At 43.3% G+C, this 27,362-nt stretch overlaps 1 protein-coding gene across 3 annotated transcripts; it reads left to right on the forward strand.

The window, feature by feature from the left end:
• On the forward strand, window positions 1-26,054 carry LOC124041665 (calcium-binding mitochondrial carrier protein SCaMC-1-like). Of its 3 annotated transcripts, XM_046359504.1 has the most exons (15): window positions 1-388; window positions 3,170-3,296; window positions 3,926-4,013; window positions 4,238-4,349; window positions 5,211-5,369; window positions 5,551-5,703; window positions 7,717-7,824; window positions 8,764-8,931; window positions 9,246-9,396; window positions 20,101-20,222; window positions 23,721-23,825; window positions 24,369-24,434; window positions 24,667-24,885; window positions 25,243-25,572; window positions 25,845-26,054. In XM_046359504.1, the coding sequence occupies exons 1-15, from the start codon at window positions 206-208 to the stop codon at window positions 25,959-25,961; spliced, it is 2,208 nt and encodes a 735-aa protein (XP_046215460.1). In that variant the 5' UTR covers window positions 1-205; the 3' UTR covers window positions 25,962-26,054. The 3 variants fall into 3 exon arrangements, with proteins under 3 accessions (XP_046215460.1, XP_046215461.1, XP_046215462.1); XM_046359505.1 differs by lacking the exons at window positions 23,721-23,825; window positions 24,369-24,434; window positions 24,667-24,885; window positions 25,243-25,572; window positions 25,845-26,054 and having other exon boundaries at window positions 20,101-21,426; XM_046359506.1 differs by lacking the exons at window positions 1-388; window positions 3,170-3,296; window positions 3,926-4,013; ... (1 more) ...; window positions 5,211-5,369; window positions 5,551-5,703 and adding an exon at window positions 5,712-6,838.
• Window positions 26,055-27,362: the final 1,308 nt, after the last annotated feature.

Genomic DNA, 27,362 nt, shown 5'->3' on the forward strand with positions numbered 1-27,362 from the left:
TATACCGCACACCCTCAATTTGACTGCAGTCATCCCGAGAAGTGCGTTTCAGGTTATTTACTGATATGCAGCAGTATTTGTAGGACGGATTACGACGAGCGACCCTTTTCCCAACCCGCGGTTCCGTATTGACTGAGTACTATGCATTCAACTTTCTGAAAAACATTGGACCTGGCTATCTGTAGCCTCTTTGCCAACAGCAACAATGTATCATGTTATAAAAGGACTTGTTCTAACAGAATCCCGATGCTGGGATCCCGATAGTGGAAGGTCATACCAAGACCTATTCGATCAACTGGACACCAACAAGGATGGGAAGGTCGATGTTGCTGAATTGAGAGCGGGCCTAACCGCAATGGGCATGTCATTCCGCAGAGGTGCAGCGCAGGTAAAAGTAGAGCCATGCGGTTTCCCGACGTGAAGGATTTGGGATTGGGACATACAGTACGTGTAGAAAATATACGCAACACAGACCTAGACATATGCCATTCTCATTCACTTAGCATATTCGACCATTTGTGGGCATTTCACTGTAAATAAAACAACCTACACTTTATATAAACGAAATACTAAACTTTAGCCGACTAACTAGTTTATCCCTGTCACATTCGGGATCGATAACTCCGTAGTAACAGTGTTAGTGTCTGGTGATATCAGTGCAGGGCTGGTTTAAAGGGGCAATCTGCGACTCAAACAACAAAGCGGCCACCCCACCACTGTTTCGGTAAACAGCTGAGGGATGAGGCTGGATAAATGTTATGTAAAAAAGGGGGGAGGGGGACTAGATCTGTCTCCAGCCATATGTTAGTACAACATTTACAAAATAACACTGATTGGCCCAAGGAGGGGCGCTGCATCATTCTTGGAGGACGACATGTTGAGTGTTGCCTTGTTTTAACCATGTTTTGAGGCTATACAGTATTTGTTGTAGCTGTAAATGAATGTAGCAATCACAGATTGTCCAGTGGGACACAGATTTCATCATCAATATGACATCTACAAATGACTCATCCCCCAGTATCAGGGAATGAAAACAGATAATGGTTTGTGTTGTTACTAGCACCACTAGAGGGGAGATACCTGCCCCATTGACTTGGCCACCATCTCCAGTATCAGGGAATGAAAACAGATAATGGTTTGTGTTGTTACTAGCACCACTAGAGGGGAGATACCTGCCCATTGACTTGGCCACCATCTCCAGTATCAGGGAATGAAAACAGATAATGGTTTGTGTTGTTACTAGCACCACTAGAGGGGAGATACCTGCCCCATTGACTTGGCCACCATCTCCAGTATCAGGGAATGAAAACAGATAATGGTTTGTGTTGTTACTAGCACCACTAGAGGGGAGATACCTGCCCCATTGACTTGGCCACCATCTCCAGTATCAGGGAATGAAAACAGATAATGGTTTGTGTTGTTACTAGCACAACTAGAGGGGAGATACCTGCCCCATTGACTTGGCCACCATCTCCAGTATCAGGGAATGAAAACAGATAATGGTTTATGTTGTTACTAGCACCACTAGAGGGGAGATACCTGCCCCATTGACTTGGCCACCATCTCTAGTATCAGGGAATGAAAACAGATAATGGTTTGTGTTGTTACTAGCACAACTAGAGGGGAGATACCTGCCCCATTGACTTGGCCACCATCTCCAGTATCAGGGAATGAAAACAGATAATGGTTTATGTTGTTACTAGCACCACTAGAGGGGAGATACCTGCCCCATTGACTTGGCCACCATCTCTAGTATCAGGGAATGAAAACAGATAATGGTTTGTGTTGTTACTAGCACTACTAGAGGGGAGATACCTGCCCCATTGACTTGGCCACCATCTCCAGTATCAGGGAATGAAAACAGATAATGGTTTGTGTTGTTACTAGCACCACTAGAGGGGAGATACCTGCCCCATTGACTTGGCCACCATCTCCAGTATCAGGGAATGAAAACAGATAATGGTTTGTGTTGTTACTAGCACCACTAGAGGGGAGATACCTGCCCCATTGACTTGGCCACCATCTCCAGTATCAGGGAATGAAAACAGATAATGGTTTGTGTTGTTACTAGCACCACTAGAGGGGAGATACCTGCCCCATTGACTTGGCCACCATCTCCAGTATCAGGGAATGAAAACAGATAATGGTTTGTGTTGTTACTAGCACTACTAGAGGGGAGATACCTGCCCCATTGACTTGGCCACCATCTCCAGTATCAGGGAATGAAAACAGATAATGGTTTGTGTTGTTACTAGCACCACTAGAGGGGAGATACATGCCCCATTGACTTGGCCACCATCTCCAGTATCAGGGAATGAAAACAGATAATGGTTTGTGTTGTTACTAGCACCACTAGAGGGGAGATACCTGCCCATTGACTTGGCCACCATCTCCAGTATCAGAGAATGAAAACAGATAATGGTTTGTGTTGTTACTAGCACCACTAGAGGGGAGATACCTGCCCCATTGACTTGGCCACCATCTCCAGTATCAGGGAATGAAAACAGATAATGGTTTGTGTTGTTACTAGCACTACTAGAGGGGAGATACCTGCCCCATTGACTTGGCCACCATCTCCAGTATCAGGGAATGAAAACAGATAATGGTTTGTGTTGTTACTAGCACCACTAGAGTGGAGATACCTGCCCCATTGACTTGGCCACCATCTCCAGTCATTATGCCATATTCATTAATGTGCACAACATGCTCTTGTGGTTACACAGTAACGCTATAACATTAGCCTACCATTTAATGATAGCATTGAAAAACTATACTGTTCCTGTGTGAGTCACTATGCAGCTGCATGAATTAGTGAGGCAGCCTATGTTATTCCTATGACTCGTAGTTGTGTTTGAGTAACCTTGCCAATGTACAAAGTTCTGCTTCAGCGGTTCAACTTCCAACAGTGAGGCAAATAGACTAATCAAATCAAATTTTATTTGTCACATACACATGGTTAGCAGATGTTAATGCGAGTGTAGCGAAATGCTTGTGCTTCTAGTTCCGACAATGCAGTGATAACCAACAAGTAATCTAACTAACAATTCCAAAACTACTGTCTTATACACAGTGTAAGGGGATAAATAATATGTACATAAGGATATATGAATGAGTGATGGTACAGAGCAGCATACAGTAGATGGTAATCCTCTCATTTGTGTTTGTGCAGAAAATTGTATCGTCTGGTGACCAAAACAAAGACGGAGGGCTTGACTTCAATGAGTTCAACAAATATCTGAAAGAACACGAGAAGAAACTGCGCCTGACGTTCAAGAGCTTGGACAAAAACAACGATGGTAGGTTACCATATCATATCCTTCTCCACAAGGCACGGGTGATTTGGGGGGTGATCACTGGTGACACAAAGTTTAGGAAGTACAGTACTTGATGAGCAGCGAGATCACTACAGATAGACTTCAGTATTTGACATTTGTCCAGGACCCTAGGACGCCGGGAGATGCGTCCAATACCGTCCACTAGGGGCAGCGTGAGCATGTATTACTATCTGGCTCCCAGATAGGGCGTTGTGAATGGGGATACAGGAAGGGTCACGGCTTCAATCTCATTTTGATTTCTGTTTGAACCTTATCCCAAACCTTAACCAGGTGAAATTTATGCCTAAACTTAATCCTCAAGTTTTTTATGATTAACCCTCAATTTGTTCTGTTTTTACAACCTTCACCTTTGACCTACTTTCACTTCACCCATAGATGTTCACCCCCCCCTGGACAATTGTTGAAATCTGAAGTGAGACTGTGATCTTGTTGTGCTGAGACCTGTCTCTGTCAGAATGACTGCACATGATTCTCACAACAATGTAATACCACTGTTACAACAACAAGGCATGAAAGAACATGCATTATACTTATGAACTAGAGCATGTACTTAAACAAAACCCTTGAAATGTTTCTATCATTTCCTCCAGGGCACATCGATGCCTCTGAAATCAAGCAGTCCCTTGAAGAGCTGGGCATGGACATAACCAAGGAAGAGGCCCAGACCATCCTACAAAGGTTTGTCCTTATAAGCTAAGTGTCCCTTCATTAGCCATGTCATTTCTTACAAACTATAAGCATTTTAGTCTATTCCACTTATCAACTAATCATCAAACCCTTGATGAGTTAAATTAGTGCTGGGTTGGAACAAAAATGGTCAGGTTGGCTAAAGCAGAAGTAGAATGGTAACCTGGCTAGTACTGTTACTATTTGCTCTGTGACCTCATATCCTGTCTGTGCAGCATGGACATTGATGGCACCATGATGGTGGACTGGAACGAGTGGAGGGATCACTTCCTGTTCAATCCTGCCCATAACCTGAATGAGATCATACGCTACTGGAAACACTCCTCGGTGAGTGGGTTACCCAGTCCGGAGTCCGGATTCAGACCTGCACCCACACACCCCTTGAAAGACAAGATGTGTACAAGCAATATTGTAGAGAAACTCCTATCTTATTGACTTTCTTTCAACAAAATGTTCATCTCCAGTGGATCAGCTTACAAATTCTGTTTCTAGGAGAGAGCGAGTCCCTTTTATAACTTTTTGCTGAGACACTACATGCTAGGCTGGTCTGGCTGCAACTTCTCAAGCCACAACTGGTGAGATAGCAGGTCTGGACAAGACGTTCCTCTCTCAGCAGTGTGCAACTTTATCAGTCAGGCCTGTTGGTAGGGTAGGTGGTAGTGTGTGTTTCTCTACAGAAAGTTTTGTTGACTACAATGTGCTACTTACAAATAGCATGCAGTGGATCTTACAGGCCTGACTGATGAAGTTGCAATAGTATAAAAGGCTACAGTGCACGGGGGCTATTGATGGGGGCTATTGATGGGGGCTATTGATGGGGGCTATTGATGAGGGCTATTGATGAGGGCTATTGATGAGGGCTATTGATGAGGGCTATTGATGAGGGCTATTGATGAAGCTATTGATGGGGGCTATTGATGAGGGCCATTGATGGGGGCTATTGACGAGGGCTATTGACGGGGGCTATTGACGAGGACTATTGACGGGGGGCTATTGACGAGGACTATTGACGGGGGCTATTGACGGGGGCTATTGACGGGGGCTATTGACGGGGGCTATTGACGGGGGCTATTGACGAGGGCTATTGATTACCACTGAGTGCAAAATGCTATGATAAACGTTCAAAACTCTTTGTGGTGGTTGATGGGCATAAGGACAATATAACGTCATTCTTCTTTCACTCACTAGGTGCTGGACATAGGTGAGAGCATTGCCATCCCTGATGAGTTCACTGAGGAGGAGAAGACCTCTGGTGGTTGGTGGAAACAGCTGGCTGCCGGGGCGATGGCTGGGGCGGTCTCTCGCACAGGCACCGCCCCCCTGGACAGGGTGAAGGTCTTCATGCAGGTTGAGTACTGGAAGGGTTGTTACTAAAGAGGATGGGAATACAATGCTTTATAACTACGAGTATGATTTAACCACAACCCTTATTCCTAACATCATACCTTGTGAAAAAAGACTACAGTACAACGAATGCAAACATTTCATCAAAATGGTGTATTCTCCAAATCCTGTGGTTGTGTTTCAGGTCCACTCCTCCAAATCCAACCGGGTCACCCTGCTGGGAGGATTCAAGCAGATGATTAAGGAAGGGGGCGTGGCTTCATTATGGCGAGGGAACGGGGTCAACGTATTAAAAATAGCCCCTGAGACTGCTATCAAATTCATGGCCTACGAACAGGTTGGACAACGCTTCTTCTGTTTTTAGTTTGATGGACGGAGGGGGACAAGCAGGAGGAGAGAGAGACCTATAGAGGAAGTTACAGCGAGACATTTAGAACAGGAAGTAAATAGTACAATGATGGCGGGAATAGGAAATGGGACAGAGAGGGGAAGACAGACAGGGAAAATGAACACCTACAGTATGTGAGAATGCTGTTCATTGACTACAGCGCAGCGTTCAACAGCATAGTGCCTTCCAAGCTCATCACTAAACTATGGACCCTCGAGTAGGTTAAAGTACTTGAGTTTGGCACTGAAATTCAAGTACTGGTATACCTTGAAAAACAGACATTTTCTCAATTTGACACTTGAAAGTACTTGAATTAAAATGAGAGGAGAACAGATAATGATCAAATATGTTTATGAAAAATTATAGAACAATGTATTGGTTTTGCAAACTATTTTCCAGGCAGACTCCCAAGTTTGATTTCCTCTTGTGTTTGGTGCTGTGGTTGCCAGGCGAGCTCGCTCATTCCACCCACACTGCCACTCAGCCAGGCAGGTACAGATCTGACTGATTAGGCGCGGCCAAACGTCACATCGATAGCTAAAATTCCCAGGGCGCCCGCAATATTCCACTTTATCAAGCGGCAGCTGTGGTCCTACTGCTCTGGTGGCCGTTTACGTGCTGTTTTTCTCATACAGCCCTCCCGCCCTTCTCCAGTAGGCATGTCCCAAAACTCTGCTCACTACTCAAATTACAAAATCATCAGTACTGACTTACCACTCATGTATGTAGTAAATAAGTAGTGGAACATTGTATTATTAAGTAGAACTTGTAAGGTAGTGATGAATATTATGTTTATTTTCTTTTCATGAGGTTGTGGTGCTATACTGCCATCTGGTGGCGATCAGTAACAATTGCATAATATTAACTATTAGAAATTGATGTTCCTTGAAAATAAATATGAGTGCTTGAAAAAGTACTTGAAAGTCCTCGAATTTGACTTGTTATTGTCTGTATGAACCCTGGACCCTGTGATTAAACACCTCCCTCTGCAACTGGGTTCTGGACTTCCTGACGGCCGGCCCCGGTGGTGAGGGTAGGCAACTACACATCCACCCCACTGATCCTCAACACGGGCCCCTCAATGGTGTGTGCTTAGTCTCCTCCTGTACTCCCTGTTCGCGCACCACACCAACACCACAATTATGTTTTTAGACGACACAAAGGTGATCACCGACAACAATGAGACAGCCTACAGGGAGGTCAGAGACCTGTCAGCAAGACAAAAGAGGTGATCGTGGACTACAGGAAGCGGAGGGCCGAGCACACCACCATCCACATCGATGGGGCTGTAGTGGGGCAGGTCGGGAGCTTCAAGTTCCTCGGTGTCCACATCATTAACGAAGTATCATGGTCCACACACACACTCCAACACAGTCATGAAGAGGACACAACAATGCCTCTTCCCCCTCAGGAGGCTGAAAATATTTGGCATGGGCCCTCAGATCCTCAACAAGTTCTACAGATACACCATTGAGAGCATCTTTACTGGTATGGTAACTGCTCGGCCTCCAACCGCAAGACACAGCAGAGGGTAGTGCGTATGGCCCAGTACATCACTGGGGCCAGGCTCACTGCCATCAAGGACCTCTATACCAGGCGGCGTCAGAGGAAGGCCCTTAAAATGTTCAAAGACTCCAGCCACCGATGCACCAAGTCTGGAACCAACAGGACCCTGAACAGCTTCTACTCCCAAGCCATAAGACTGCTACATAGTTAACCAACCTGGACTATCCACATTTGTCTTTTTTGCACTCACTCTTTTGACTCATCACATACGCTGCTGTTACTGTTGTCTTTCAAGTTGCCAGGTCACTTTATCCCTACATGTATGTACGTATCTACCTTTCACTGCTAGTCTACGGCTGTTGTTTACAGAGGGAGAGAGAGAGGGGTTCTAATAGTATCTCTGTGTTATCCTCATGGTGTTATCCTCATGGTGTATCTCAACTCTCTCCCCATCAGTATAAGAAGCTGCTGACACCAGAGGGAGAGAAGGTCCAGACCCACCAGAGGTTCATGGCTGGCTCTCTGGCAGGAGCCACCGCCCAGTCATCCATCTACCCCATGGAGGTGAGAGGACCACCCACTGGTACCGAGGGTTTCCGTCACTGTCAGATCCATGGAATTCGTTTGATCAAGTAGCAATCCCATAGTACAGCAACATGAATCAGTCAACTGCATTCACGTTAGCAGGTGGTATACAATTCATTTAACATAAGAAACACTTTATCTCAGGAAGAAATAGGTCCCAGAAAATATATTTCTGGGGTACATTTTGAACCTAAAAGTTTCAACTTAAACGTTAGTGTAACCGAACATACGAACGTTTCATGGGAACGTTGCAGGAACATTTCTGTGTATCGGTTGTCTGGACGTCACCTGATGGTCCCAAAGAATCGTCGTTTCTTTTCATCACACGTCACACCTTGTTACTGTTGCCGAGTCAATCAAGGCCCTGATTGGTGAACCACTGATCCATTCACAGCTCTTTGTTTTTGGCAAGGTTAGGGACACTCACACACAGGGATTTTAACATAGTGTTTTCAACTTTCATACTGTATTTGACACACGTTGACATGATTACATTGTGCATTTTCATTCATACAATCATTATTATGCAGTGTGCAAAGCTGTCATCAAGGCAAAGAGTGGCTATTTGAAGAATCTCAAATATAAAATATACTTTGATTTGTTTAACACTTTGTTTGGTTACTACATGATGTTATTTAATAGTTTTGATGTCTTCACTATTATTCTACAATGTAGAAAATAGTCAGTTAAAAAAAAACCTTGAATGAGTAAAACTTTTGATCGGTAGTATATTTTAATGTAATTATTTGGAAAACACGCTGAACTGATCAAATTAAAATCAGTTTGTCATTGAAAGATTGCCATCTGTAGGATCAGCACGCATTACGACAGCATTTCCACCACCTCTCATAAACTATCAGTACTTATTAATTCTATATAGCTGAGCATCGTCTCTCCATTGTCTTCTTTCTCCTTTAGGTGATGAAGACCAGACTGACTCTGGGGAAAACTGGCCAGTATAATGGAATGTTTGACTGTGCCAAGAAGATTCTGAGGAAAGAGGGCATCAAAGCCTTCTATAAAGGCTACACTCCCAACATGATAGGCATCATTCCCTACGCTGGCATCGACCTTGCTGTTTACGAGGTCTGCAGGCTGACCATTTCTATCATGGAGTCAATGCTGTTTCTCATTCCACATTGTAGTACTGCAATGATTTACAGTTCACTGGCGTGTATTACGGAAAACAAAGAATTCAATCATGTTGGACGTTTTTCAGGACTCAAGATTGAATCCACTGAATTGTGTTCATCGAACGGTTGTGTTATTCTAAATGCGAGAAGGCTGACCACATTAATGTGACCACTCTCTGAACACTGATTCTCTTTGGTGCCAGTCACATCCCCTAAATGATGATACTTCCCTTGTCCCTTACCCCACCCTCTCTTTGTGCACCCTAGAGCCTGAAGAATGCATGGTTGTCCCGCTATGCCAAAGACACAGCCAACCCTGGCATCTTGGTGCTGTTGGGCTGTGGCACCATCTCCAGCACCTGTGGCCAGCTGGCCAGCTACCCCCTCGCCCTGCTTCGCACACGCATGCAGGCACAAGGTAATAAATACATCTGCAACTAGATGAGATATTCTTTATTTATTGAAGCCGAAAAACATTCCAAATCATCTCTCCAGCAGCACAGAAAGAAATCTTTGACGAATTAAACCAGCTGCTACTGATATGTCCTGATATGTAGGCTGCTACAGACGGTGTATGTCCTGATATGTAGGCTGCTACAGACAGTGTATGTCCTGATATGTAGGCTGCTACTGATATGTCCTGATATGTAGGCTGCTACAGACGGTGTATGTCCTGATATGTAGGCTGCTACTGATATGTCCTGATATGTAGGCTGCTACAGACAGTGTATATCCTGATATGTAGGCTGCTACAGACAGTGTATGTCCTGATATGTAGGCTGCTACAGACAGTGTATGTCCTGATATGTAGGCTGTTACTGATATGTCCTGATATGTAGGCTGCTACAGACAGTGTATGTCCTGATATGTAGGCTGCTACAGACAGTGTATGTCCTGATATGTAGGCTGCTACTGATATGTCCTGATATGTAGGCTGCTACAGACAGTGTATGTCCTGATATGTAGGCTGCTACAGACAGTGTATGTCCTGATATGTAGGCTGCTACAGACAGTGTATATCCTGATATGTAGGCTGCTACAGACAGTGTATGTCCTGATATGTAGGCTGCTACTGATATGTCCTGATATGTAGGCTGCTACAGACAGTGTATGTCCTGATATGTAGGCTGCTACAGACAGTGTATGTCCTGATATGTAGGCTGCTACTGATATGTCCTGATGTAGGCTGCTACAGACAGTGTATATCCTGATATGTAGGCTGCTACAGATAGTGTATGTCCTGATATGTAGGCTGCTACAGACAGTGTATGTCCTGATATGTAGGCTGCTACAGACAGTGTATGTCCTGCTATGTAGGCTGCTACTGATATGTCCTGATATGTAGGCTGCTACTGATATGTCCTGATATGTAGGCTGCTACTGATATGTCCTGATATGTAGGCTGCTACAGACAGTGTATGTCCTGATATGTAGGCTGCTACAGACAGTGTATGTCCTGATATGTAGGCTGCTACAGACATGTCCTGATATGTAGGCTGCTACAGACAGTGTATGTCCTGATTGGTGGCTTCTACTGATATGTCCTGATATGTAGGCTGCTACAGACAGTGTATGTCCTGATATGTAGGCTGCTACAGACAGTGTATGTCCTGATATGTAGGCTGCTACTGATATGTCCTGATATGTAGGCTGCTACAGACAATGTATGTCCTGATATGTAGGCTGCTACAGACAGTGTATATCCTGATATGTAGGCTGCTACAGACAGTGTATGTCCTGATATGTAGGCTGCTACAGACAGTGTATGTCCTGATATGTAGGCTGCTACTGATATGTCCTGATATGTAGGCTGCTGCAGACAGTGTATGTCCTGATATGTAGGCTGCTACAGACAGTGTATGTCCTGATATGTAGGCTGCTACAGACAGTGTATGTCCTGATATGTAGGCTGCTACAGACAGTGTATGTCCTGATATATAGGCTGCTACAGACAGTGCATGTCCTGATTGGTGGCTTCTACTGATATGTCCTGATATGTAGGCTGCTACAGACGGTGTATGTCCTGATATGTAGGCTGCTACAGACGGTGTATGTTCTGATATGAAGGCTGCTACTGATATGTCCTGATATGTAGGCTGCTACAGACAGTGTATATCCTGATATGTAGGCTGCTACAGACAGTGTATGTCCTGATATGTAGGCTGCTACAGACAGTGTATGTCCTGATATGTAGGCTGCTACAGACAGTGTATATCCTGATATGTAGGCTGCTACAGACAGTGTATGTCCTGATATGTAGGCTGCTACAGACAGTGTATGTCCTGATATGTATGCTGCTACTGATATGTCCTGATATGTAGGCTGCTACAGAAAGTGTATGTCATGATATGTAGGCTGCTACAGACAGTGTATGTCCTGATATGTAGGCTGCTAGAGACAGTGTATATCCTGATATGTAGGCTGCTACAGACAGTGTATGTCCTGATATGTAGGCTGCTACTGATATGTCCTGATATGTAGGCTGCTACAGACAGTGTATGTCCTGATATGTAGGCTGCTACAGACAGTGTATGTCCTGATATGTAGGCTGCTACAGACAGTGTATGTCCTGATATGTTGGCTGCTACTGATATGTCCTGATATGTAGGCTGCTACAGACAGTGTATATCCTGATATGTAGGCTGCTACAGACAGTGTATGTCCTGATATGTAGGCTGCTACAGACAGTGTATGTCCTGATATGTAGGCTGCTACAGACAGTGTATGTCCTGCTATGTAGGCTGCTACTGATATGTCCTGATATGTAGGCTGCTACAGACAGTGTATGTCCTGATATGTAGGCTGCTACAGACAGTGTATGTCCTGATATGTAGGCTGCTACAGACAGTGTATGTCCTGATATGTAGGCTGCTACAGACATGTCCTAATATGTAGGCTGCTACAGACAGTGTATGTCCTGATATGTAGGCTGCTGCAGACAGTGCATGTCCTGATTGGTGGCTTCTACTGATATGTCCTGATATGTAGGCTGCTACAGACGGTGTATGTCCTGATATGTAGGCTGCTACTGATATGTCCTGATATGTAGGCTGCTACAGACAGTCTATGTCCTGATATGTAGGCTGCTACAGACAGTGTATATCCTGATATGTAGGCTGCTACAGACAGTGTATGTCCTGATATGTAGGCTGCTACTGATATGTCCTGATATGTAGGCTGCTACAGACAGTGTATGTCCTGATATGTAGGCTGCTACAGACAGTGTATGTCCTGATATGTAGGCTGCTACAGACAGTGTATGTCCTGATATGTAGGCTGCTACAGACAGTGTATGTCCTGATATGTAGGCTGCTACAGACAGTGTATGTCCTGATATGTTGGCTGCTACTGATATGTCCTGATATGTAGGCTGCTACAGACAGTGTATATCCTGATATGTAGGCTGCTACAGACAGTGTATGTCCTGATATGTAGGCTGCTACAGACAGTGTATGTCCTGCTATGTAGGCTGCTACTGATATGTCCTGATATGTAGGCTGCTACAGACAGTGTATGTCCTGATATGTAGGCTGCTACAGACATGTCCTAATATGTAGGCTGCTACAGACAGTGTATGTCCTGATATGTAGGCTGCTACAGACAGTGCATGTCCTGATTGGTGGCTTCTACTGATATGTCCTGATATGTAGGATGCTACAGACGGTGTATGTCCTGATATGTAGGCTGCTACAGACGGTGTATGTCCTGATATGTAGGCTGCTACTGATATGTCCTGATATGTAGGCTGCTACAGACAGTGTATATCCTGATATGTAGGCTGCTACAGACAGTGTATGTCCTGATATGTAGGCTGCTACAGACAGTGTATGTCCTGATATGTAGGCTGCTACAGACAGTGTATATCCTGATATGTAGGCTGCTACAGACAGTGTATGTCCTGATATGTAGGCTGCTACAGACAGTGTATGTCCTGATATGTATGCTGCTACTGATATGTCCTGATATGTAGGCTGCTACAGAAAGTGTATGTCCTGATATGTAGGCTGCTACAGACAGTGTATGTCCTGATATGTAGGCTGCTACAGACAGTGTATGTCCTGATATGTAGGCTGCTACAGACAGTGTATGTCCTGATATGTAGGCTGCTACTGATATGTCCTGATATGTAGGCTGCTACAGACAGTGTATATCCTGATATGTAGGCTGCTACAGATGGTGTATGTCCTGATATGTAGGCTGCTACTGATATGTCCTGATATGTAGGCTGCTACTGATATGTCCTGATATGTAGGCTGCTACAGACAGTGTATGTCCTGATATGTAGGCTGCTACAGACATGTCCTGATATGTAGGCTGCTACAGACAGTGTATATCCTGATATGTAGGCTGCTACAGATGGTGTATGTCCTGATATGTAGGCTGCTACTGATATGTCCTGATATGTAGGCTGCTACTGATATGTCCTGATATGTAGGCTGCTACTGACATGTCCTGATATGTAGGCTGCTACAGACAGTGTATGTCCTGATATGTAGGCTGCTACAGACAGTGTATGTCCTGATATGTAGGCTGCTACAGACAGTGCATGTCCTGATTGGTGGCTTCTACTGATATGTCCTGATATGTAGGATGCTACAGACGGTGTATGTCCTGATATGTAGGCTGCTACAGACGGTGTATGTCCTGATATGTAGGCTGCTACTGATATGTCCTGATATGTAGGCTGCTACAGACAGTGTATATCCTGATATGTAGGCTGCTACAGACAGTGTATGTCCTGATATGTAGGCTGCTACAGACAGTGTATGTCCTGATATGTAGGCTGCTACAGACAGTGTATATCCTGATATGTAGGCTGCTACAGACAGTGTATGTCCTGATATGTAGGCTGCTACAGACAGTGTATGTCCTGATATGTATGCTGCTACTGATATGTCCTGATATGTAGGCTGCTACAGACAGTGTATGTCCTGATATGTAGGCTGCTACAGACAGTGTATATCCTGATATGTAGGCTGCTACAGACAGTGTATGTCCTGATATGTAGGCTGCTACTGATATGTCCTGATATGTAGGCTGCTACAGACAGTGTATGTCCTGATATGTAGGCTGCTACAGACAGTGTATGTCCTGATATGTAGGCTGCTACAGACAGTGTATGTCCTGATATGTAGGCTGCTACAGACAGTGTATGTCCTGATATGTAGGCTGCTACAGACAGTGTATGTCCTGATATTTTGGCTGCTACTGATATGTCCTGATATGTAGGCTGCTACAGACAGTGTATATCCTGATATGTAGGCTGCTACAGACAGTGTATGTCCTGATATGTAGGCTGCTACAGACAGTGTATGTCCTGCTATGTAGGCTGCTACTGATATGTCCTGATATGTAGGCTGCTACAGACAGTGTATGTCCTGATATGTAGGCTGCTACAGACATGTCCTAATATGTAGGCTGCTACAGACAGTGTATGTCCTGATATGTAGGCTGCTACAGACAGTGCATGTCCTGATTGGTGGCTTCTACTGATATGTCCTGATATGTAGGATGCTACAGACAGTGTATGTCCTGATATGTAGGCTGCTACAGACGGTGTATGTCCTGATATGTAGGCTGCTACTGATATGTCCTGATATGTAGGCTGCTACAGACAGTGTATATCCTGATATGTAGGCTGCTACAGACAGTGTATGTCCTGATATGTAGGCTGCTACAGACAGTGTATGTCCTGATATGTAGGCTGCTACAGACAGTGTATATCCTGATATGTAGGCTGCTACAGACAGTGTATGTCCTGATATGTAGGCTGCTACAGACAGTGTATGTCCTGATATGTATGCTGCTACTGATATGTCCTGATATGTAGGCTGCTACAGAAAGTGTATGTCATGATATGTAGGCTGCTACAGACAGTGTATGTCCTGATATGTAGGCTGCTAGAGACAGTGTATATCCTGATATGTAGGCTGCTACAGACAGTGTATGTCCTGATATGTAGGCTGCTACTGATATGTCCTGATATGTAGGCTGCTACAGACAGTGTATGTCCTGATATGTAGGCTGCTACAGACAGTGTATGTCCTGAGATGTAGGCTGCTACAGACAGTGTATGTCCTGATATGTAGGCTGCTACAGACAGTGTATGTCCTGATATGTTGGCTGCTACTGATATGTCCTGATATGTAGGCTGCTACAGACAGTGTATATCCTGATATGTAGGCTGCTACAGACAGTGTATGTCCTGATATGTAGGCTGCTACAGACAGTGTATGTCCTGATATGTAGGCTGCTACAGACAGTGTATGTCCTGCTATGTAGGCTGCTACTGATATGTCCTGATATGTAGGCTGCTACAGACAGTGTATGTCCTGATATGTAGGCTGCTACAGACAGTGTATGTCCTGATATGTAGGCTGCTACAGACAGTGTATGTCCTGATATGTAGGCTGCTACAGACATGTCCTAATATGTAGGCTGCTACAGACAGTGTATGTCCTGATATGTAGGCTGCTACAGACAGTGCATGTCCTGATTGGTGGCTTCTACTGATATGTCCTGATATGTAGGCTGCTACAGACGGTGTATGTCCTGATATGTAGGCTGCTACTGATATGTCCTGATATGTAGGCTGCTACAGACAGTCTATGTCCTGATATGTAGGCTGCTACAGACAGTGTATATCCTGATATGTAGGCTGCTACAGACAGTGTATGTCCTGATATGTAGGCTGCTACTGATATGTCCTGATATGTAGGCTGCTACAGACAGTGTATGTCCTGATATGTAGGCTGCTACAGACAGTGTATGTCCTGATATGTAGGCTGCTACAGACAGTGTATGTCCTGATATGTAGGCTGCTACAGACAGTGTATGTCCTGATATGTAGGCTGCTACAGACAGTGTATGTCCTGATATGTTGGCTGCTACTGATATGTCCTGATATGTAGGCTGCTACAGACAGTGTATATCCTGATATGTAGGCTGCTACAGACAGTGTATGTCCTGATATGTAGGCTGCTACAGACAGTGTATGTCCTGCTATGTAGGCTGCTACTGATATGTCCTGATATGTAGGCTGCTACAGACAGTGTATGTCCTGATATGTAGGCTGCTACAGACATGTCCTAATATGTAGGCTGCTACAGACAGTGTATGTCCTGATATGTAGGCTGCTACAGACAGTGCATGTCCTGATTGGTGGCTTCTACTGATATGTCCTGATATGTAGGATGCTACAGACGGTGTATGTCCTGATATGTAGGCTGCTACAGACGGTGTATGTCCTGATATGTAGGCTGCTACTGATATGTCCTGATATGTAGGCTGCTACAGACAGTGTATATCCTGATATGTAGGCTGCTACAGACAGTGTATGTCCTGATATGTAGGCTGCTACAGACAGTGTATGTCCTGATATGTAGGCTGCTACAGACAGTGTATATCCTGATATGTAGGCTGCTACAGACAGTGTATGTCCTGATATGTAGGCTGCTACAGACAGTGTATGTCCTGATATGTATGCTGCTACTGATATGTCCTGATATGTAGGCTGCTACAGAAAGTGTATGTCCTGATATGTAGGCTGCTACAGACAGTGTATGTCCTGATATGTAGGCTGCTACAGACAGTGTATGTCCTGATATGTAGGCTGCTACAGACAGTGTATGTCCTGATATGTAGGCTGCTACTGATATGTCCTGATATGTAGGCTGCTACAGACAGTGTATGTCCTGATATGTAGGCTGCTACAGACAGTGTATGTCCTGATATGTAGGCTGCTACAGACAGTGTATGTCCAGATATGTTGGCTGCTACTGATATGTCCTGATATGTAGGCTGCTACAGACAGTGTATATCCTGATATGTAGGCTGCTACAGACAGTGTATGTCCTGATATGTAGGCTGCTACAGACAGTGTATGTCCTGATATGTAGGCTGCTACAGACAGTGTATGTCCTGCTATGTAGGCTGCTACTGATATGTCCTGATATGTAGGCTGCTACAGACAGTGTATGTCCTGATATGTAGGCTGCTACAGACAGTGTATGTCCTGATATGTAGGCTGCTACAGACATGTCCTAATATGTAGGCTGCTACAGACAGTGTATGTCCTGATATGTAGGCTGCTACAGACAGTGCATGTCCTGATTGGTGGCTTCTACTGATATGTCCTGATATGTAGGCTGCTACAGACGGTGTATGTCCTGATATGTAGGCTGCTACAGACGGTGTATGTCCTGATATGAAGGCTGCTACTGATATGTCCTGATATGTAGGCTGCTACAGACAGTGTATATCCTGATATGTAGGCTGCTACAGACAGTGTATGTCCTGATATGTAGGCTGCTACAGACATGTCCTGATATGTAGGCTGCTACAGACAGTGTATGTCCTGATATGTAGGCTGCTACAGACAGTGTATGTCCTGATATGTAGGCTGCTGCAGACAGTGTATGTCCTGATATGTAGGCTGCTACTGATATGTCCTGATATGTAGGCTGCTACAGACAGTGTATATCCTGATATGTAGGCTGCTACAGACAGTGTATGTCCTGATATGTAGGCTGCTACAGACAGTGTATGTCCTGATATGTAGGCTGCTACAGACAGTGTATGTCCTGATATGTAGGCTGCTACAGACAGTGTATGTCCTGATATGTAGGCTGCTACTGATATGTCCTGATATGTAGGCTGCTACAGACAGTGTATGTCCTGATATGTAGGCTGCTACAGACAGTGTATGTCCTGATATGTAGGCTGCTACAGACAGTGTATGTCCTGATATGTAGGCTGCTACAGACAGTGTATGTCCTGATATGTAGGCTGCTACAGACAGTGTATGTCCTGATATGTAGGCTGCTACAGACAGTGTATGTCCTGATATGTAGGCTGCTACAGACAGTGTATGTCCTGATATGTAGGCTGCTACAGACAGTGTATGTCCTGATATGTAGGCTGCTACAGACAGTGCATGTCCTGATTGGTGGCTTCTACTGATATGTCCTGATATGTAGGATGCTACAGACGGTGTATGTCCTGATATGTAGGCTGCTACAGACGGTGTATGTCCTGATATGTAGGCTGCTACTGATATGTCCTGATATGTAGGCTGCTACAGACAGTGTATATCCTGATATGTAGGCTGCTACAGACAGTGTATGTCCTGATATGTAGGCTGCTACAGACAGTGTATGTCCTGATATGTAGGCTGCTACAGACAGTGTATGTCCTGATATGTAGGATGCTACAGACAGTGTATGTCCTGATATGTAGGCTTCTACAGACAGTGTATGTCCTGATATGTATGCTGCTACTGATATGTCCTGATATGTAGGCTGCTACAGAAAGTGTATGTCATGATATGTAGGCTGCTACAGACAGTGTATGTCCTGATATGTAGGCTGCTACAGACAGTGTATATCCTGATATGTAGGCTGCTACAGACAGTGTATGTCCTGATATGTAGGCTGCTACTGATATGTCCTGATATGTAGGCTGCTACAGACAGTGTATGTCCTGATATGTAGGCTGCTACAGACAGTGTATGTCCTGATATGTAGGCTGCTACAGACAGTGTATGTCCTGATATGTAGGCTGCTACAGACAGTGTATGTCCTGATATGTTGGCTGCTACTGATATGTCCTGATATGTAGGCTGCTACAGACAGTGTATATCCTGATATGTAGGCTGCTACAGACAGTGTATGTCCTGATATGTAGGCTGCTACAGACAGTGTATGTCCTGATATGTAGGCTGCTACAGACAGTGTATGTCCTGCTATGTAGGCTGCTACTGATATGTCCTGATATGTAGGCTGCTACAGACAGTGTATGTCCTGATATGTAGGCTGCTACAGACAGTGTATGTCCTGATATGTAGGCTGCTACAGACAGTGTATGTCCTGATATGTAGGCTGCTACAGACAGTGCATGTCCTGATTGGTGGCTTCTACTGATATGTCCTGATATGTAGGCTGCTACAGACGGTGTATGTCCTGATATGTAGGCTGCTACAGACGGTGTATGTCCTGATATGAAGGCTGCTACTGATATGTCCTGATATGTAGGCTGCTACAGACAGTGTATATCCTGATATGTAGGCTGCTACAGACAGTGTATGTCCTGATATGTAGGCTGCTACAGACAGTGTATGTCCTGATATGTGGGCTGCTACTGATATGTCCTGATATGTAGGCTGCTACAGACAGTGTATGTCCTGATATGTAGGCTGCTACAGACAGTGTATATCCTGATATGTAGGCTGCTACAGACAGTGTATGTCCTGATATGTAGGCTGCTACAGACAGTGTATGTCCTGATATGTAGGCTGCTACTGATATGTCCTGATATGTAGGCTGCTACAGACAGTGTATGTCCTGATATGTAGGCTGCTACTGACATGTCCTGATATGTAGGCTGCTACAGACGGTGTATGTCCTGATATGTAGGCTGCTACTGATATGTCCTGATATGTAGGCTGCTACAGACGGTGTATGTCCTGATATGTAGGCTGCTACAGATGGTGTATGTCCTGATATGTAGGCTGCTACTGACATGTCCTGATATGTAGGCTGCTACAGACGGTGTATGTCCTGATATGTAGGCTGCTACTGATATGTCCTGATATGTAGGCTGCTACAGACAGTGTATATCCTGATATGTAGGCTGCTACAGACGGTGTATGTCCTGATATGTAGGCTGCTACTGATATGTCCTGATATGTAGGCTGCTACTGATATGTCCTGATATGTAGGCTGCTACAGACAGTGTATATCCTGATATGTAGGCTGCTACAGACAGTGTATGTCCTGATATGTAGGCTGCTACAGACAGTGTATGCCCTGATATGTAGGCTGCTACTGATATGTCCTGATATGTAGGCTGCTACAGACAGTGTATGTCCTGATATGTAGGCTGCTACAGACAGTGTATGTCCTGATATGTAGGCTGCTACAGACAGTGCATGTCCTGATATTTAGGCTTCTACTGATATGTCCTGATATGTAGGCTGCTACAGACGGTGTATGTCCTGATATGTAGGCTGCTACAGACGGTGTATGTCCTGATATGTAGGCTGCTACTGATATGTCCTGATATGTAGGCTGTGTAACCTTTTCTTTCCTTCTGCATCCTTTTGTTCATTTACTGTCTCTCTCAGCAACTCTGGAAGTGTCGGACAAGTCCACCATGACTGGACTGATGAAGGGGATCATGGCTAACGAGGGTTTCTTTGGACTGTACCGGGGTATCCTGCCCAACTTCATGAAAGTGATTCCTGCTGTGAGCATCAGCTATGTGGTCTACGAGTACATGAAGACCGGCCTGGGGATCTCCAAATGATGCAGGGACAGTCAGACAGGATGTTAAGTCTTTAGGTCTTTTTGGACAGTTCAGTTGGAACTTAGTGATCCGCACAGACTTTTATGATCTCACGTGGACAACCAAACGTTGCCATCTTGTGATCACTCTGTGTACTGGGCCTTACGAGGAGAACCATGAAATCAAGGTTGGGTCTGAGATAGGCCATAGCAGTAGACTCTCCAAAAATGATGCTCTCCTCTTTAACTCAAGGTGAAATTCCAATATGGTGCAATATACCTGTTAAGAACTGCATTATGGATCTTAAAACATAGAGGACGAGGTATCGATGTCTTCAGGTGAACACTGTGAACGAGGTTCAAGAGCTTTGTCCAAACTATTTTTAGTTCCACTGTAATATTAGACGCTCCATGCGCACATTTTAGAGAATCCCACACTACTACAGTTTGCTATAGAATTCTGTGGTAAATTGTCGTCTGGGTACCAGTCAATTTAGCTAACGTTCCACTACCTGTACTCCGTGTCATATGCGTAAGATATATTTAAAGAATGAAGAGAGACCCGTCTCTTTGGCATATGACATGGAGTAGGCTACAAGGAGTGGAATGTTAGCTAAATAGACTGGTACCCATCATCAACGATCACTCGGGGTTGAGTATGATTGTCCTCCTGGTGGGTCTTCAGATGGCTGAAGAGGCCGATCCGGGAGCCACATATTTTGATGCGGTATGGGTGGTGGGTGGGCGTTCATGATGGGAACTCTCTCCTTTCGAAGTTGCCACTTGTCCCCTGCGGCACGGCAGAGATTTTCTTTGTACCATGCAACTTCGTCATGGACAGCTTTTCTCCATGTCGACCTGTCGCTAAGTAAACTGTAGAATACTACACTGCACACGGTAGTATCCCTCGATCAGGGGTATTACTTAATATATAATTTGGTAGAATACTATACTACACAGTGTGGTATTCCTCATTCATGTGTAGTACTTACTGTAAAATTCTGTAGTGAACTGTAAAATATTTGAATATGCCCAGCCAATCCCCCCCCCCATTTTCCAATTTGTGCCACCCGTGAGTGAGAAGCCTACATGCCAGGTATAGACCATATATTGTGTTCCCTACAGGTTATGGGAAATGTGCTCTTAGTATTTCTCCAGTAGGTTTCCTCAAGGAGAAAGCCCCCACTTCTATAGCAAAGATAATAAAACAAAAGCACTATAGTAAATACTACAGTAATGTATAAAAAACACCACAGTAAATACTATAGTATATATTCTACAATTTTTTAACTATAGTAATATTACAGTATGCTATAATAAATTGTAAATACTATAGTATATGAGTAATATATGCATAAAACACTATAGTAAATAGTACAGTAATGTCCACAGAACACTGCAGTACATACTATAGTTTTTTTTAACTATAGTAATACTACAGTATTTATAAGTGTGCCTTACCCTGAGTTCAATATCATATGTTTCTATCTTATTTGGTTGGTTCTATTTAGTTGTACAGGTTAGTGTCATCTACCTTGTTGTTGACTGTTAAGCTGAATCTCAAGCAAAAATATTCATAGTTACAAAAGCTTGCATGCAAATATTGTCTATGAATCATTACTGGAGCTGGGGGGGGGAAGTCTTTAAAAAATGCTGCCTCTTTTTTTGCTAAGCTTGACTGAAATTCAAGTAGGTTGTGTACACTGTCAATACTGGTTTTCAGAATCACTTCAGGATCCCCCCTACACACACACACTCCATATGCATGCCATGCACCCACTAAAGACTTTTACTACTTGAGGCCAATGGTTGTTATGGTGCCTCAATGTCTTATGTCTTAATTATGTTTGAATGTGTAATAGGTCTACTATGCCTGAATCAATTGACATTGTGAGAGTTGTATGAATGTCCTCACAAAGCTTAGACTGAAAGTGTTATGGGTCGAAACAAATGTTTACAGATGGTTGTCCATATAAATATTCACAATGGAATGTTTTCAATTGAATTTAAATGAATAGTGCACACCCAGTGCAAAGCCAACTCCAAAGTGTCAATGCTGTGTGCATGTCGCATCTAGAGGTCTTGCAGTGCACGTTTGTGAATGCTTATTCCGCGAATGATTTAATTGATCTGTGTCAATCAACTCTAGATCATCGTCATCCCTGTGCGGACATCCAAAAACCTATCCAATCAATTTATCGTGTACCTTTAAAAAATATATATTTTTTTCATAATACAAAAACAACTTGCATCAAACATGTCTAACAAAACAAAACACAGGTATCAACAAGGGAAATACTCAAACATACAAAAAATATCAATAAAATAATAAAAATAACTATTCTAGTGCAATTGTATTCACTCTGAGAAAATGTCATGATTAAGGAAGATGTTATTCACTAGGGATAATGTCTTAACAAGAGAATTCAATCAAAAATATGTGTAATTTTGGTATAGAATTCTGGAATTTTTTGTTTGTTTATAAAGTATTTGGCAACAAGAATTTAAAAAAAATTCAATCATTTCAATGGTCTTGTTATCATTGCAAAAGTAACATATAATATCCTTCATGTCAAAAACATGGATGAAGTCTAGAAAGGTATTGTTGATCTCTTTACAACTAGAGGGACTTACAAATAACGATAATGAGGGGTACACTGAGCGAGACAGTCCCTCTGCCTTGGACAGAAGTACTCTCCCAAGTATAGAAAGATCCTTTTGTAGCCAATTATTCAATATATTTTTTGTTTTCTTAATTTTAGGAGAGAAATTAATGTCTGACTAAGTGCTTTTTTTGACCGATGTATTCCTAAATATTTAACATTTAACACAGAAATGTTTTCTATTTCTTTATCATCGGTCATATAAACATAAGATTTCACATTTAGAAACATTCAGTTTTAATCCTGATGCAATAGAGAATGCAGTAATAGCATTAAGGGCATGTGCGACCTGGTCTTTGTTTCGTTAAAAAAAGAGTATCAGCAAGTTGGGAAATTTGGATTTATTTGTTTAAAATGGTTAAGCCATACAGATTTGCATCATTCAGAATATCTAGAGAAAGAAGTTCCACAACCAAAATGAATACAAATGGCATCCCTGTTGTACACTTCTGTTGATACGGAATATTTTGGATGTATTAAGGTTTAGTAACACAGAACTCTGTATATGGTTGTAAAACATGCGAATGACTTCGATAACATTTTCACCGAAGCCAAAACGTTTACCGATTGAAGCAAATCGATGTTGGTGTCGTAATCGATCGAACGCGATGAACTAACAAATGTTTTTGAATTTAAACACAATATAGATTTAAACAGTGCCACAAAAACGTTTATTCATAGATAACTGTTCGCTATAGAGCTCAGCTTACTACTGAATATGGTAAATTGTTGTTCATCATGTTTACTGAGCCTTCAAGAATGTACTATATTTGTAATCTGTCTCGCTATTTGCATAGGAGAAACCCTGGGTGAAAGAATTGAAATGGGTACTAGAGGATTTGAAGGATGACCCTAAGAAAGCTGTCTATCGACCAAGCAGCAGGACCGAAGTTAAGAAAATTGTAAGACCTTTCTAAATGCGCCATCAACCATAATATGGAGGAAATGAACTATACATTTAACACATAAGGTTAATCACGTCACCCCTACCTATATCCTATATGTACAAATTACCTCGACTAACCTGTACCCCCGTACACTGACTCGGTACCGGTACCCCCGTATATAGCCTCGTTAGTGTAATTTTATTGTGTTACATTTAATAATTTTTTTACTGGAGTTTATTTGGTAAATATTTTCTAAACTCTTCTTGAACTGCACTGTTGGTGTAAAGGGCTTGTCAGCATTTCACGGTAAGGTCTTGTTGTATTCGGCGCATGTGACAAATAAAGTTTGATTTGTTTGATTTGACTTGAAGTAACTAATGAGATCAATTTAGGTCTGCATTATTGGTGATTCTGGAGAAGATAATGTATTAAGCACATGTTATTCTTATTCTTCCAGAATCCTTATACTTGATATACGAGTTCTCTAACTAAAGACATTTCAAAATAAATGTGATTTTTTTTTTAAATAATACATTTGATTTGATTTGATTCTTATAGTACATAACCGCTGATAATCAAGAGTATCTGAAGGTTAAGAAGAGGACCAAACAAAAGTCAGAGAAGGTATCTAGCGATATATTTTACATGCTGATGATGCCATCCATAGTTGATTATTTTATTCAACACGTCCATACAATCAATAGATTAACAATGCCTTGTGCCATTTTGTGAATGAAATGCGTCTCAGTTAATGTATTAGGCGTCTAAGCTCAAAACACAACTTTGATAGAATAATCAACAGAAAGTCCTAACATATAACTGGTAATGCCTTGTCTACATGCTCTCTACCCCTCAGTCCTATTCCCACTCCTCCAAAAGCAGGGCAGTGATGACCCCAGTTGTCCCTATAGCTCTGGGGGAGCTGGAGTCCCCTGGGACCAGTGATGATGAGGAGGCCACAGACCAGAAGGAGAGGGTCTCCAGTGCCAGGGAACGGCATGAGCAAGCCAGAGCCATGATGGACACATTCACTGAGAAGTTCCACTCTATCGCAGAGGATCTCCAAAAGATGAAGGTACTGGTCAGAGAAGGGACCAGTGGTCTCCAACCCTAGACTTTGTGATTGACAGAGTATGCATCAACCTTTGTTCCTACCCAGCACTAACTGATTCTACTGATCATCAAGACCTTCATTAGCTGAACCAGGTTGGTTAGTGCTGGGCTTTAAACAAAACCTTGTACACCCTGTGGTTCTCCAGGACCAGGGTTGGCGACCACTTAGAACTCTCCACCATAGGGCTGTTGATTGCTAGTTTGTCAGCATAGATATGTGTGAAAACCCTGCGCCTCTGAAGATATACTATGTTTATATCAGAATCCTACATGAGCCGTAGAACTGTGATGTGCTACTTTCCCCCTTGACTGCACCTAGATTCCCAGGGAGAGGTCCACTCGACTGCGGTCGTCATGCTCCCAGTCTGCCAATGAGGATGGATCCCCCCTGGCCTCTACCCAATCAGATAAGGCCCTGAGGCGAGACTGGTCACGGCATATGATTACAGCCGGAGAGGCCGGTGGTGACATCATTCAAACACCTTCATCAGCGTCATTATTCTCTTTGCCAACCATTTATGAGGTCGTCAAGGGGAGCAGGGAGTCCAAGCCTGATGTGTCCGGAGATGATGTCAAAAAGAGCAAGACATCCAAATGTAATGTCAGGCAAGGCTTTCGCTATTTCACCAAGGCTTTGACTGGACTGTTGGTTAGTACGTTTTATTTAAAAAAAAAAACATTTTTACAGCTTTTTTCTCTGTGTCTGGTATGAGACCTTAACTGTGAGTGTAATTGTTATTGTTAGGGGAAATAACCACACAAGTTTTCCATGGGTGCTATGCTTCTGCTGGTCTACAGTATCCTCCAAAACCCGTTACAAATGCCGTGGTCTATTGATTGAGTCATTCATTGTAAGTTCCTTATTTATATGAAATAATGAATGACTTCGTGTCTCTTTGACTTTTCATGAACCTCCCAAAGCGTACAAAAGATGACCCTTCTGGAGATGGACGGATTGCGCGAAGTGTGACACCATCCAATGACACACTCAACATGGGCATGGCTCCTCCACATCCACTCACTAACTGGCATTTGTGAGCTACGTTCAGACAAAAAGGCAACCGCATTTTGTATGGATGATATTTAGCAGGGGATATGTTTTTCTTATATAAAGGATACAAATGAATAATACAACTGTTCTGTTGGGAGTAGCGGTGTTTGGGTGGAATCACTGGGGAAGCCAGAAAAAAAAGCCATATTACAACCTATGTGTTGTGATAATTGCGTTGTTTGCTCTATAAATCCTGTTCATGTGCATTGCGACCGTGATATACAGCTCTGTAAAGAAATGAAGAGACCACTGCAAAATGATCAGTTTCTCTGGTTGTACTATTTATAGGTATGTGTTTGGGTAAAATTAACATTTTTGTTTTATTCTATAAACTATCGACAACATTTCTCCGAAATTCCAAATAAAAATATTATAATTTAGAGCATTTATTTGCAGAAAATGACAACTGGTCAAAATAACAAAAACGATGCAAAGTTGTCAGACCTTGAAAAATGCAAAGGAAAATAAGTTCATATTCATTTTTAAACAACACAATACTGATGTTTTAACTTAGGAAAAGTTCAGAAATCAATATTTGGTGGAATAACCCTGATTTTCAATCCCAGCTTTCATGCATCTTGGCATGCTCTCCACCAGTCTTTCACATTGATGTTGGGTGACTTTATGCCAGTCCTGGTGCAACAATTCAAGCAGCTCGGCTTTGTTTGATGGCTTGTGTCCATCCATCTTCCTCTTGATCACATTCCATAGGTTTTCAATGGAGTCCAGGTCTGGAGATTGGCCTGGCCATGACAGGGTCTTGATCTGGTGATCCTCCATCCACACCTTGATTGACCTGGCTGTGTGGCATGGAGCATTGTCTTGCTGTAGAGCATTGCCTTGCTGAAGCACCCCCAGATCATCACCGATCCTCCACCAAATTTCACATAGGTTGCGAGATCTGGAGAGGCCTACAAGCCACAGTGTCTCGCACCCACTGTGAAATTTGGTGGAGGATCGGTGATGATCTGGGGGTGCTTCAGCAAGGCTGGAATCGGGCAGATTTGTCTTTATGAAGGACGCATGAATCAAGCCACATACAAGGTTGTCCTGGAAGGAAACTTGCTTCCTTCTGCTCTGACAATGTTCCCCAACTCTGAGGATTTTGTTTCTCCAGCCGGAGAGCACTAAACATTTTCGGACCACTACACCACTATTGATATAGAACCACCGAGAGTTACCGCAAGTCGCAAAGAAAACAGGAGCTGCCTCCTCTATTCCAGCACCATTTCAACATCATCAAACCCCCTCTGGTTAGTTTAATACAGTGACAACTAAAAGATACCAAAAACGATTTAGTCCAAACGTAAGCTAAATATGATGTGGCTGTCCATGGTTCTGATTTTTGTGTGCTTGTGCGTGTGTGTGCACATTCATGCAAGTAGAAA

This window comes from Oncorhynchus gorbuscha, linkage group LG08 (genome assembly GCF_021184085.1).
Source record: "Oncorhynchus gorbuscha isolate QuinsamMale2020 ecotype Even-year linkage group LG08, OgorEven_v1.0, whole genome shotgun sequence".
In the NCBI taxonomy this organism is placed as follows: Eukaryota; Metazoa; Chordata; class Actinopteri; order Salmoniformes; family Salmonidae; genus Oncorhynchus; species Oncorhynchus gorbuscha.